At 43.9% G+C, this 13,358-nt stretch overlaps 1 protein-coding gene across 3 annotated transcripts in view; it reads right to left on the bottom strand.

Annotated features, from left to right (window-relative positions):
- Nucleotides 1–13,358, bottom strand: part of GTPBP8 (GTP binding protein 8) — a 59,183-nt gene that overhangs the window by 12,132 nt on the left and 33,693 nt on the right. For all 3 annotated transcript variants that reach the window (XM_078656769.1, XM_078656770.1, XM_078656771.1), the window contains exons 3-5: nt 7,432–7,530; nt 5,590–5,720; nt 1,439–1,538 (exon numbers count right to left, since the gene is read on the bottom strand). In XM_078656769.1, coding sequence (XP_078512895.1) covers nt 1,439–1,538; nt 5,590–5,720; nt 7,432–7,530 — 330 coding nt within the window. The remainder of the gene's footprint in view (nt 1–1,438; nt 1,539–5,589; nt 5,721–7,431; nt 7,531–13,358) is intronic.

The following is a 13,358-nucleotide window of genomic DNA, read 5'->3' as shown; positions in this document are numbered from 1 at the left end:
CGTCATGAGCATGGGGGCGCTGTGCGCGCCCCCCTCCCCCCAGCACAGCGGAGGAATATACCCCACAGCGAAGGGGTTATGGCAGAGTTGAAGTCTATGTAAATGAGCATTATGGGTATGATTTTTGATGTCAGTGATTGCCCAGGTCTAGGTGGAAAAGATCAATGGGCATGCTCAAAAACAAACGGGGGAAAGAAAACTCTGATCTTGTAGGAAATACAGTTTTGATTGTGTGATCTTTAGGAGGAAAGGAAATAGGTAAATCAGAACACACTGAATATTTGTCAATTTCTGGTCTCCTTTCACCAACCAAGACAGTGCACTGACAGAATTATTCTCCTTAACATCTTGCAGCAACCTTTTGGCTAGTGGATTTGGCTTCCCATCCCAGTGCATCCTAAAACTCAACCAACCCATCTCTCATAATAATTTCTCATCCCTGAACTAGATTTCAGCCTCAAGCCCCTAACTTACATTAAATTGTACCTAGGTATGAACTAAACAGCTGCAGAATGACAGATTCATGCAACCTGAATGTTCTTCAGAGGATAGGTCTGTGTGGGACTGAGGCCTTTCTTGCAAGGAAAGAAGACATTTTGTGCTGCAAGGATGCCCAACACCCTACTTTTGAGAGAGTGGCGGTAAGACAGGACGAAGGAATGGTCCAACAGGGTACAATGAAGCAACTCATTTTCTCCATCTAGTGGAGAATTGATCTCGGCACAAAAAAAAACCTGATCTTGTGGGATAGTATTGATCTACAGAATACTCATAATGTATGAGTGGCCTCCTGGATAAGAAATACTCCTAGCTGAATTCAAAGTACCACGCGGAGGGACGGGTGATACAGCTGGGCCTCATATCAGGGGACTCTACTCAAGCTAGAAAGGTTCCATCTCCTCTCACAAGACTAAAAAAAGGTCCAGGATAGCACAAAAGTGAACATGGATACTGGATACACTCCTACTTCATATCACCACATATCAACTGAGCTGGACAGGCTCGCGTCTCAGTTGACATCAGATGGCCAAACACTACCCCAGCCAAAAAAGAGTGGGGAGCCAACGGGTTTTATTCAAGGTAACGCCAAGGAAATTCAGGTTGTTCAGTCCAAAGGCAGGGTTACTGGCTCAATGTCAGTATACTGTGCTTTTGAGGCTTCCCCCATCAGCCAGCAATCCTGGTCCAAAATAATGGCAGAGGTGCTGTAAAGAAAGCACAAGTGTTTTTTAGTAGCCAGTAATGCAGCAAATTTTCAACAAGTGCATCCATCAACTTTCCTTCTTTACAGTCTGGTTCAACTGGGTGGCTGTGAACATATTTTCACTGAATGGGAACCCCATCTTCAGAAGAGGTACAATTTTAAGTCAAATTCTTTTTCATTCATAGGTAAAATTATTAAAGAGGATCAAAGGAAATTCACTTCTATTATACGTACAACATAAGGGATTCCAAATTCCTCAAGCATTTCCAATGCAATTAAATCTGCTTGCTGTACTCCCACAGAGCCGTCCACCAGCAGGAATGTCCGTTTTAGACTGTAAGAACATATAGAGTGTTTTGCATTATTAAATCACACCAAGATGCTTATGGTAGCGAAGATGTTTCATACATACACTATGCATACTCTAGCAAATAGATTTTAAGATCCATCCAAACAGTTCAAGACAACATTACATTTAAGGGAGTTTCCACTAAAATCTTCATGGAATGAACAGTATTCTCTATGCTATGCCTTCATACAAACAGCGAAGTGAACAGTGATATGAAAACAGATAGCTCAAACAAACCTTTAATTTCCTTCGGATATACTTCTACCTACTAAGTTATAATGTTCTTTATGATTAGGAGCAGCTGTACATTTCAGGGACACACTTGAAGAACAACACACTGCCTCCCAACCAGGGCCTTAGACTAAACACTGCAAACGATTCTTCATGATCTGCGTATGCAGACTATGGATAGGTGCAACGTACCATAGCGAGGAGCAAACCTGACGAAGTAGGATACGGCTGTAAGTGCCTTTGAGTGACCTCTAAACAATGTACATTTAGAAGGCGATTGAGGAAGCAGACCTAGTTTTGTACAGTTGCACCCCTTGTGATGCTAAAGGCTACATCACAACTGTGTGTGAGGAGACTTCGGGATCTGACAGAATGCCCAAGTCATGGTGCTTATTATCGTGCACCAAGGATGTTCTTTGAGCAGCACCACCGACTCCATTTTCACTAGCTAGTCGACCAGCTATGGAAATACATACACTCCGCAAAGTTGCAGTGAGTCTGCCACAACTGCCAGCATTTGTGTAAAGATGAGTGCTGTGGTTGGTAGTCTGAACCTAAGGATTGAACTGCTAGTGCTGAAACCCCACAGGAAATCTTGGGAACACCTATGAGTAAAAAGGGCTGGCAGATGGAAGCAGGCATCTAAGAAGTCCAGGTAAATCAATCAATCCCCCACACTGAGTGCCAGCAGAACTTGGTTAAGAGACAGCATCTTGAATTGCCCTGTCTTATGAACAGCTTTAAGAGGCGCAGGCAGGCAATGGGTAGTAGACTTATTGAGGATTAAGGAATGGAATAAAATCTTGTGCCTTTTTCTTCCAGATTCACCACCTCTATACCCTCTTTGTCCAGTAAGGTGAGCTCATCTGCCTCCACAATCGGTAAGTGTGTTGAAGAGAACATCCTGGTGTACAATGGGCTGGTCTGGGGGTGAGGGCCAGGGAGGGTAAGGTACAGTTCTTGTGGATTAACTGGATGACACAGCACTCTGTTGTGATCACCCACCCCCCAGTTGGTGGAATAGTGGGAAAGCCCTCCCTTCCATGAGAAGATGTGGCATAAGCGAGAGAGACAGAGGTTTTGAGTCGGAAAGGAAATGGTTCTGCTGCCTTTGTTTATGAAGGGATACGCTAGTTCCACCAGTCACAAAAAGATGCCACATTTATTGGGGCATCTGGATTGGTTTGGAAGACGGTCTCTGCTGGAATAGTTGTACCTTGGAATAGCAATGGAATTTCTTAAAGTGCTTGCTGAACTGCTTCACTTGGGAATCTAGGCCCAGTAAGAAAGCTGTAGCTTTGCTGTTCCTGAAAGGTTCCATGAATGAGTTGGCCTCGTCTCCAAACATACCTCTTGCCATGAAACAGCATGTCCCAAAAAGCCAATGATACGCATCCAAGCATGGGAGTTCTGCATGATGCTCTGCCTCTGAATCGAGCCACAGCGTCAACAGAGTTCAGGCTGCACTTCAACATTTGTTTGGAGTCATCCAAGCCACTGCTAACCAGATCGGAAGATAGCTTTTTTCAAGTGGCACAGTATGATGACAGTAGGTTTTGCCGGTTCTCACAGGGCTTGAACTGAACGGCCCAGGAAACCTGGTGCTGTTCTCAATTCCAAAGGCCAGACTGCCAGAGGTGAAGTTTGCCGCCCATAGACCGAAGATTCAATTCTTATCTCTTTGTTTGTAGGAGCCAGGGGAAAGGCATTGATGAAAAATCTTGGACCACTAGACTTTCAAGGTGAAAATTGAGATGACGAATTGTAGGTCACTCCGAGAAGGTTAATAATGTTTGCCGATTTGTCGCTGGGCGCAAGTAGGATGCATCCTTTTTCTTCTTTGCATTAAGGGCAGGTACCAGGAGAGCCTACTTAAATTGAAGCAAGAGCTCCAAAATCGAAGACACTTGGACTCTCCATCCACAGTCAAATCTAAAGCTTCTGCTGCTATTCATACTTCAATGGCAACTTGCTCTGAAGGGGTTATGGGATGAAGTATCTAGATCACTTGCATTTTGTAAAGCAAGATATATGCCAGCATCAGTGTTATAGGGGAAAAGGAGGTTATCATTTATTGTGCAAGAGTAATCTTTATCTGGTATTGAAAGTGCATCAAAAACAGACCCAAACAATTCTCCCAGCCATGCCAATCACTAAGCCTTAGTTAGGAATTCCACCAAGAGCTCATCATCAAAACATGCCTTTACTTATCCTTTTGCCACTCGAATATTCTCAGCTGACGTTGAAGGTGGCATTAAATCAGCATTGAAGAAAGGACTGACAAGGTGGGTGATGGAGGCTTAGCAGGCTTCCACTGCTTAGGTGTTGGAGCTGTGAAAAACACAGAGTTGGGAGGCATTTGAGTCGGAGCTGCCAGACTCACCAAGCTCTCTAGACTGGACTCACCCTTGGAGAGTAGCCAAAGGGTACTGGGGTTGTCCTGAACAAGTCAGGCATTGACAGCTGAAAGGTCTCAACTGGGAGAGAGCCCCCCGACTGTACCCGGGAGCTACATCTTTTTCATCTTCAGAACTTCTTCTGATCACTAGGGCAGCCTAGTGTCAGGAAACAGCATTGAAAACTCTGAACGTTCCCAGAACCAGGACTACGTTCCCAGAACCAGGACTATTTCCTTGAGGAAGAAGAGGAGTCTACCTTTCTATGACCCTCTAAGCTTTTGTGAGATGATTTCAGGTCAGGCAACTTACCTGGACATGAAAAGGAATGCTTCAATGTATCCCTGTGGGCCTTGGCCAAAAATAACTTTGCCTTCTGCTCCAGGATGGCTTTAGGGCACATCGAAGGACAAGAGTCGCTGTACATACGTTTTCTGCTGCGCTCAAACGCCATATGCAGATAGGTCAGTGGGCCCGATTTCTTTTGGGCAGCACCTCAGACAGGGTTTATATCTTGATATTTTTGAAGGAGACTCCTGGCCCAGCCATTCATATAAAAATAAAGAGAAATGTAATCAGTACAGCACTGAATGCTTCCGCCCTGTGTCAATGAGCCTCTTAAGAACAGGAATGGAAGCCAGATATACCCTAATGTCCTCACCCTTTTAGGTGGGGTCACAGATGAAGCGGTATAACACCATCTGGAAAGGCTGGCAAGCATTGCTGGGGAAAGGTTTTCAGCCCAATCTGCTGCTAGGAGGGATATTCATAAGGCATCTGCATGAAGATGTATGCATCAGCTGACATAATATCTCCAATTCAGTCCAACACTGTAAGGTCTTTAGTTCCTCCCCATGAACACATAAATGCAGGGACCATTCATTGTACTACATTTTGCTATTATTACCCATTCTCCTCATGACTGAAGGCCTGACTGGTTAGCTCGCAGAGAATGTGGACAACTGGGCTCTCTCTACAGCTACTTTCTTTCTATAACATTAGTTTTATGATTTTCCCTTTGATTATGTTTTCTTCTTGATACCATTTGAATTTATAACAAGTCCTCTAACACCAGTTTGAATGCCAAATATCTGTTATGATTCTCCTATGTTTAAAACACCCTAAAGTATATATATATTAATTGAAGACAAAGGTTACTTACACCATCACCAGTTATAGGTAATATAATTATTTTAGGTATTGTAAATTCTGTTTCTACTTTATTTATTTAGCACAGTATTTTGTACATTAATATATGAATTACCAATTAAAAATGCTTAATATAGCAGCTTGTGCAGTGCAACATCACCTTGAAGTGCGAGTAGCTGTTTCTATACCCAGAGTTGTGGCAAGCTGCTCCTTACATCGATAAAAACAACTAAGGCAACCACACATTATTTGTTACTCACTTCGGTCTTCCTTCCAGATAAGCCTCCACCATCTCTACAAAATCTTTAGGGGCTCTGTAACCATACCCAGGCATATCAACCACAGTAAACGCTTTTCCTACTTTGAAAAAGTTCATTTTCTTTGTGTGGCCCTACAATTAAAAAAGAAAACGTTTGATACCATCATGAATAATCAGACGGAAAATATGCATCTTAAAAATACCGTAGAAGAACATTTGGGACAGCGCAACCTCATGGCAGGATGTACTCTTAGCTGAGCCCTCACTTTGCAACCACAAATGTACTTTGTCACTTGAGCCCATGATTAAAAGACAGTCGGCCTGATTATAAATTGAAGCGTTACATATCGCCCCTGATAAATAATGATACCAAGGGTTACATTATTTATTGTGTGAGATACAGAACACCTATTATGAGTTTATGGTGAATAAAATGTAGATTTTGGTGTTTAAGGCAACAAAATCCCCATGATATGGTAAATACTGTATATTTTCCCCTGCTTTAAGTTCCAGCAGGTTTGACCTGCAGAAATATAACGAATGCTGGATTATTTAATGCATCTGATAATTATCAGATGCATTAAAACCAAACTTATAATTTCATACTGTGCGTAAACAGGGGTTTACGCACAGAAAGGAAATAACCGCCTAAATTGTAATCAGGCCCTCTGTCGTAACAAATATGGTGGTATTCCTTTGTGTATGCAATCTTTTTTTAATGGAGATTCATCAGGTGGAGGTTCAGTGACAGATTAATTCCAGCCAACAAATATTCTTATTTGGGTCAAAATTCCAGATTAAGAAATACAATGTAAGCACTAACATGAGGTTGTTTTTGTTATGATAAATTAGCTGAACAATATATCAAAACTATTACTGGCGTTTGCTACTGAAAATGTGCTTTTATCAGATAATGCTCAATTTGATTAAATTACACTCCCTGGTGAAACCGGACATTATCAAAAATAAGAAAGTCATCTACATGGGGGATATGCAATAAAATATACCTATAAAGATGCCAGTGTAACTTTAAATTACACGTATTTCTCATGCTGATTGCATGTGGAAATATCGTACCAGCACAATAATTATAAAAATCCTACATAATGAGAAAGTGCACGCTCGCGGGAACACTTCAAATTGTCTCACTCTGCCTTGGAGAGAGTTTCCTCAACTTGATTGGCCCTGAACTATTATGGTCTGTGTGGCGGAACCATAGAGAGGGGGGCCTGCACTTGTGGCAAGGCCGATGGAGACAGTAGGATCAGACGAGGCAGTGGCAATGGGGCCAAACTAGGATCAATGGAAGAATGTTGGTTTATGAGTTCCTTGAATGTGGACAAATCCAGAATTTCAAAGGTCCTCTCTGACCAGAGAGACCAAGGAGGAGGCAGGAAACCGGAATGTAGTACAGTCTCCGCATAAGGGAAGTCAAGTTTGTTCTAATGGGATCCTGTACCACTGTGGCTCCCAACACTGAGTCTCATAGGACTTAGGATCTACAGTAGAAAAGGGAAGAGTGGAGAATCAAGAAGGGAAAGAGTGTGAAGAAAGGCAAGTGTGTAGAAAATGTAAAAGTGGGGGTAGGTTGGACATTGATTGGCCAGCAGATAATCTATTTGTTTTAAATGAGTTCAACCCATATATAGGTCTTTGCATCCTTTTGTCTTCTGTTGTCAACACTTATTAATGCAGTTAACAAATGTAACGAAAGCGATTTCATGCTTTAAATAAAATCTGAAAGCTTTCTAAAACAACGACAAATAGCAGAAACTACCATCAACCTATTTTCTAAGGCAGCCAAGTACATAACCTGTGTAAATAAAAAATGTCCAGAACTTACTGGATTCTTTGACACTCTCACCAGGTCTGGAGGGCAGAGTGCAAATAATGCTTTTATCAGAGAAGACTTTCCAACATTGCTTCTGCCAATAAAACACACCTGGATGTGAAAGAAAGAGCCACAAGTTAAAGACAAGAAGCAAAGTGTCTCAAACATAACAAATTCAATGTAATTATTTGTAAATTACAGGCAATTCCCTCTCTAACACATTGATTCCCGAGACAAGCTCGAACAGTAACTTGCATCCCTTTAACACAGCCAGTGGCCTGGCCACAAACTACTGGAGACTTCATAGCATGATTGACCGGACTGTAAGACTTTGACAATCGTCCATGAAGCCCTTTTAGCGTCCTTTTACAGGGAGGAGATCCCTTTCTCATTTTAAGTTCCAATACATTTTTATTGGTTTTGTTAAATTTACCAGAAAGCCTCCCCTCATTTCCCTTTCCCACCCCCTTATAGTGCTATCATAAGTCTTTTCTTGCCTCGTGTGGCGCCTTTCGTTTCTTAGGCAGTCACGGTCGGAGATTGTTAGCAGGTAGAGTGTAACTATTTATAGAGTTTTTAATGATCCTTGGAAAGTTAGATCCCTGTAGTCCTCAGCCAAATAGTCTAGCATGGGTTTCCAGATTCTCTTCTTCTAGTAGGGTGTAATAATCTTTTCCACCACAAGGATGAACCATAACTTTACAGACAAGTTACAAAATACTGGGGCTGACAGATTGCCCCAATTAGATAGTATTGTTTGTTGAGCGGTTATCACTAACAATTCTACAAGGCATCAGTCCTTTTCAACCTCCTCCCTTATTCTACGGCATCCAATACAGTATTATGCTAGCTGTACTTTGGGTTACTAATACTTCTGTAATGTTCTCGGAAGCTTTCAGGACCTCTCTCCAGAATGTTTCTAGATGGGGCAATGCATAAATGTCTGATATTGTTCCCAACTGCCCACATTGTCGCTATCAAATCTCTGGATCAGTTTTTTAAGCCTTATATGTGTAGGTGTGTGTTACCTTTGTATGTGTTGAAATTTTTCCAGTTGCACAGTTCCTGAATAGGTTTATCCCCAATTCCTTCTCCCAGCTCTGCTGGTTGGTGGCTTTAGAAGCCGGCCCTCCTTCGCTTATTAATATGTATGGCTTAAATACTAGATCATCAGATAGTCTCGCTAATAACTTTTTGAACTATGTTAGTGAGTGTTGGACTTTTCGCAGGCTCACCCCTGAACTTTTTACCTTTTAATGTGACCTGACGGTAGTGATTTTAGGCTTCTGCGCACTTTAGCACTGTGGCACTGTGGCCCAGTGTTAAGTGCGTGCGCTCTCCGAGTGCGTGTGGTGAGATTGGCATGCTCTCCCCATAGGAATGCATGGGGGATATGTGTGTCCATGATAGTTCCTGATGTGAGAGGAGTGCAGGGGCGAGTTTGGTATGTGCGAACTCGTGAGATTAAATGCTGCACGAAGGTGTGCACAGATGTAATGTGACTAGTGGAGAGTTGCCACTTTTAGAAGTTGGCATTTCTGTGTGCAGTGAATGTGAATGGACTGTCTGGCTTGTGATTGACAGGGGTTGGCTGGTGTGCTTGGCTCCAGGAGCCAGGATGGGTCTGCCCGGTGGTGAATAGAGAGATCTGCATGTAGATGGGAGGGAGGAGTTGCACCTCGGACCTGAACAGGGCTGGGCCTCCCCTCCACAATGCTGGCTCAGACGCACCCTGTGGTGCGTCTGATGTCCCTGGCCTGTCCTGTGAATAGAGGAGAGGAGCTGAGCAAAACAAAGTGCTAAAGTGCTCCTGAATCAGTTGTTCCCTCCTAGCCCTGTTCTGTGTCACAAAGGGAAAAAGCTGTATAAATAAGGGGCTGTGACCCCAAGTAAATGTTCTTGTTTTTGGACTTGAAACTACCAGGGGCGTGCTGCTGCTAGGGCCCAGGGAAAGGCTTGCCTCCCTGGGCCCTGCCCTGCCCCTGGATGCCTGGAGGATTTTCCTTGCTGGGAGCTGTTTTGCTCCATCTTGATTCCCCAGGACTTCTTGGACCTTTTCCTCTTGATTCTGATTTTGCCAAGGCTTGTTACAGCCTGCCAAGCGCCCTGGGAGCGCTTTATTTTTCCTCTAAACTGGCCCAGCTGAGGGAGAGCGTAGGCTTAGCAGCGCTGAGCTGCCTCCCGCCTGGAGGGAATCCCCAGCGTAGGGATTCCCCCGTAATTGCCGGGACTTTGCAGGTGCCCACCCCGCTTATATCGCCAATTTTGATAGCGGGTGTCCACCCCGCATTATTGAGAGCTCGCGGGTGCCCACCCCACTCTTTGTGCTAATTACGGAGCGAGCTTACCCCTCATTGTGCCCAGAGTCAAGAAAATTGCGGCCGCTGCCGAGCAGTGGCCGCCCGTAAGTCAGGCAAGTCCACCTGTGAGGTGGGCTGGGCCGGAAGCGGCGCGGGCGTTGCGGTCTCCCATTAGCTGGGGGGAGCCCCGGAAGAGGACTTAGCCCGGAGCCTTGAGGGCTTTACATCCCAAGTCCCGGTCCCGAGATGGGGGACCGGGTGAAGCCTGGCACATAGAGAAGGCGGGGCCTATGTCATGCGCTGGGGGGCGCGAAGCACATTGTCGGTGCCCGCCCCCCTGCGCATCCAGAGAAGAGGAGTCCCCTGCGCCGGAGCCCAGTGAGTAAGTGCTGGGCAGGGGACATAGCCGCATTACGCTCCCGCTCCCCGAGGGAGCAGGTTTTTCATGTGCCACTACGAGGCACAGACTCAGAGCGGCCCGTGTGCTAAGTGGGCCGCTCCAACATGCCACGGGGCTCGGAGGGCCCCCCTTAGGGGTACAGAGAACCCCGGGGTGCCCGTGCCGATTTGTTTAAAGTTCCCATGAGGGACTTGGGGCCTCATCTGTTCCTCAGAGCCTAGTAGGGCTTCCATGCTTTTGGCCCCATTTCTCTTAGAGCCTGGGTGGCTCTCCCGTAGGCTATATCTATTTTAAAGGCCCGTATTCTTTCCGCAGTTTGTTGTAAGGGCAGCTGCACCATTTAGGCGCAATTCGTGTGAGAGTCCCAGAGAGGGACAGAAGTGGCACAGAGGAGCCAGGCCTTCCTCAGCTGCGCAGCACTTAGTGCCAGCTGCATCGTTTAGGCCTCCCAGTTATTGTTCTCAGCTGCCCAGCAAGTAGAGGACAGCTGCAACGTTTAGGTTTTGCACAGTGGCGCACCCTTGACCTTCGCTGCCTAGGCAGCAGCCCTGACTTTGTGGACATAGGGCATTTGAGCCCCCTTTTTGAGATGACCAGGGGGATAGTTACATTTATAGGGCGCCAGGCCCTAATGTGATTTATGTGCTAATGCTTTTGGTACTAGGAAATGTATTGTGTATATTATGTTTTGCGCACCCTATTTGAGACCTCTAAAACATGGCTTATGATTATGAGGTTGGTTTGCCAATTTTGGGTTTGTGTTAGTGAGATTATACTCCACTGTGTGATTTACGCCCCTAATGTGAGTTATACTTAGGTGGTTAGGGTCGAATGTATTTAGACTTGTGGGATACTGTGCATAATGTAATTTATGTCACAGACTGTTGCAAAGTACAATGATTACCAGTGTTTACTGGTTGTACGTTCTATGACCTATTTTACTTGTACGTGTTATGATCTATTTTACTTTTACTAAGTTCGCTTTGTACATAATCCCTTGTAAATATTGCCCAGTGCCAGTTGGCACAGTGTACAGTATGTGTTTTGAGAATACAAAGACTATTTTTGATATAGCCTTGTGTGGAGTTCCTTTTGTAGTGTGCCTGGGATGTTGTTGCTGTTGTGTGCGGGCGCAAATGCTTTACACATGGCCTCTGGGATAAGCCTGACTGCTCGTGCCAAGCTACCAAGGGAGTGAGCAGGGGTTATCTTTGGAGTGTAACTCCCTTGCCCAAACTAGAGTGGTGGTCTCTGCCTGGCTGTGGCGCAAGCCTCAGCCAACCAGAGATCCCATGTCTAACAGTGAACGTGTTGATGCTTACTTTATATCCTTCATTTAAGTGTTTCTGGATTCTCCAAGGCCAAAATATATTTTCATTTGCCCAAATGATTTTATCTGGCCCATCTGAAGAGATTATATATATATATATATATATATATATATATATATATATATATATATATATATATATATATATATATATATATATATATATATCCAGCTACAAAATGCTTTCATGTTAGTGCTCAGATTGTAAGTGGGATATCTCAGATATTGGTGTGTAAGGTAAAATAACTTGAGTCAGGGCTTTGTTTCACTTACAGTGTCATAGATGCATTATAGCCCTAGTTACTGGGGACTGGGAGAGGTTCTTGGCCCTTTATTTAGGTCGAATACAGTGTTTCTCACAGGAAGCCCCTTATCAGATAGTGGTTGATAAAACACCAATGGCAGTCTGTTTCAGCCTTCGGCCATTCTAATTTGGTGTGTACCTTGATAATACATCATAGAGTTTGGGATCAGCATGACCCCTTGTTTCAATGGTCCCATGGCCTGTTATTACCCACTATGAAAATTTGCTAAGTTTGATTATTTGGTGGTCAATCTGATTCAGGATGGCCTTGTTAAAATATAAACACCTTTGGAAGTACTGTAATTTTGACTGAGTAGAAACTGCCTGTGCCTGGATTGGAACTCTTTTTGCTTCTCTTAAGAGGGGAAGGAAGTTAGGATTATGAATACTCAATACTGCCTCCTATCTGAATTTCAAAGTATTTGATAGTGGATCCGCTCCACTTAAATTGTGAGTTAGTCCAAAGAAGTTATTCATCTTCTTTGGGTATTTTTCCAGATCTTCGCAGTGGGGCTGCTTTATCCCACTAGGGCCATCCTTTTGGCTCTTACTTTTGGACTACTCTTGCTGATGCGGATAGGCAGACTGACAATCTTTTTCTATACCTCACACTTTTTGCCCTTTGCAAATGATTTTGCCTGCTGAACTTTCTTGGACTGTCTGATGAACAACCTGATTTTCCCCCTTCTCCCCTTTAGCTCACGTCAATGGACTCGCCCCTAGAGGAATTTAAACTTGATAATTTTGCCCTTTGCTTTAGAACCTTTTGAAAACTGTTAAGAGAAACAAACCATCCTTCTACCTTTAATGGTGGCAGGGATATGCAGCTCTTTAAACCATCCTCTTCTGATTAGAACCCTTTGACTAAATGTGTGGTTTTATTCTACAGGTCGTAATATTCTTTACTGATATGCTTAAAATAATACTATTATGCATTGATTTTGGAACATTAATACAGTAACCAAATTATCTAAAATTGCCTAAGTCTGTTATTCTCCTGATGTTCATTCTTTAAAACTGTACTATTTAATATTGATTCTAGATGCGTAACAGAGAAAGTCCTAGACTGTTTACAGGACATCAAATTCTGCTCTTTTATTCTGTGTTGCAACTGCAAAACTCTTAGGGCCAGATTCTGATGCAGTTAGGATATCTTCCTGATCGAATCGGTTGGAAATGGTTTCCGACCGACTCGGATCGGGAGAGTCCGACCGGCCGAGTATGATGCATCCGGATGCTTCCAGATACGATTTGGTTAGACTTCCATTGACTTCTTTGGGAGCCTATGTTCCTAACCGCATCGTAATCTGGCCTCGGTCGGGAAGACACGTTCCCGATCGGATTTGAAAGGAGCAAATGCTGTTAGGAGGCCTTCCTAGCCGCATCGTAATCGGGCCATAGGTGGGAATGCTTTCCTAACCGCATCAGAATCGGACTCTTAGTGTGTACAATCCTGGTTAAACTGAAATTCAGGAGATTGGGTCTACCCATTCCAATACTTTATTTCTATAGCATGGTCTTAAGAGTGGTGTATTTGTACCTTATTTCGAATTTGTAAGTAGGCTGCCAATTAATGGTCCTCATTGGGTGGCCAACATGGTTCTG

Source organism: Lissotriton helveticus, chromosome 8, assembly GCF_964261635.1.
Source record: "Lissotriton helveticus chromosome 8, aLisHel1.1, whole genome shotgun sequence".
Classification (NCBI taxonomy): Eukaryota; Metazoa; Chordata; class Amphibia; order Caudata; family Salamandridae; genus Lissotriton; species Lissotriton helveticus.
Note: the sequence above shows the minus strand (reverse complement) of the source record. Positions and strands in the feature narration are given on the sequence as shown.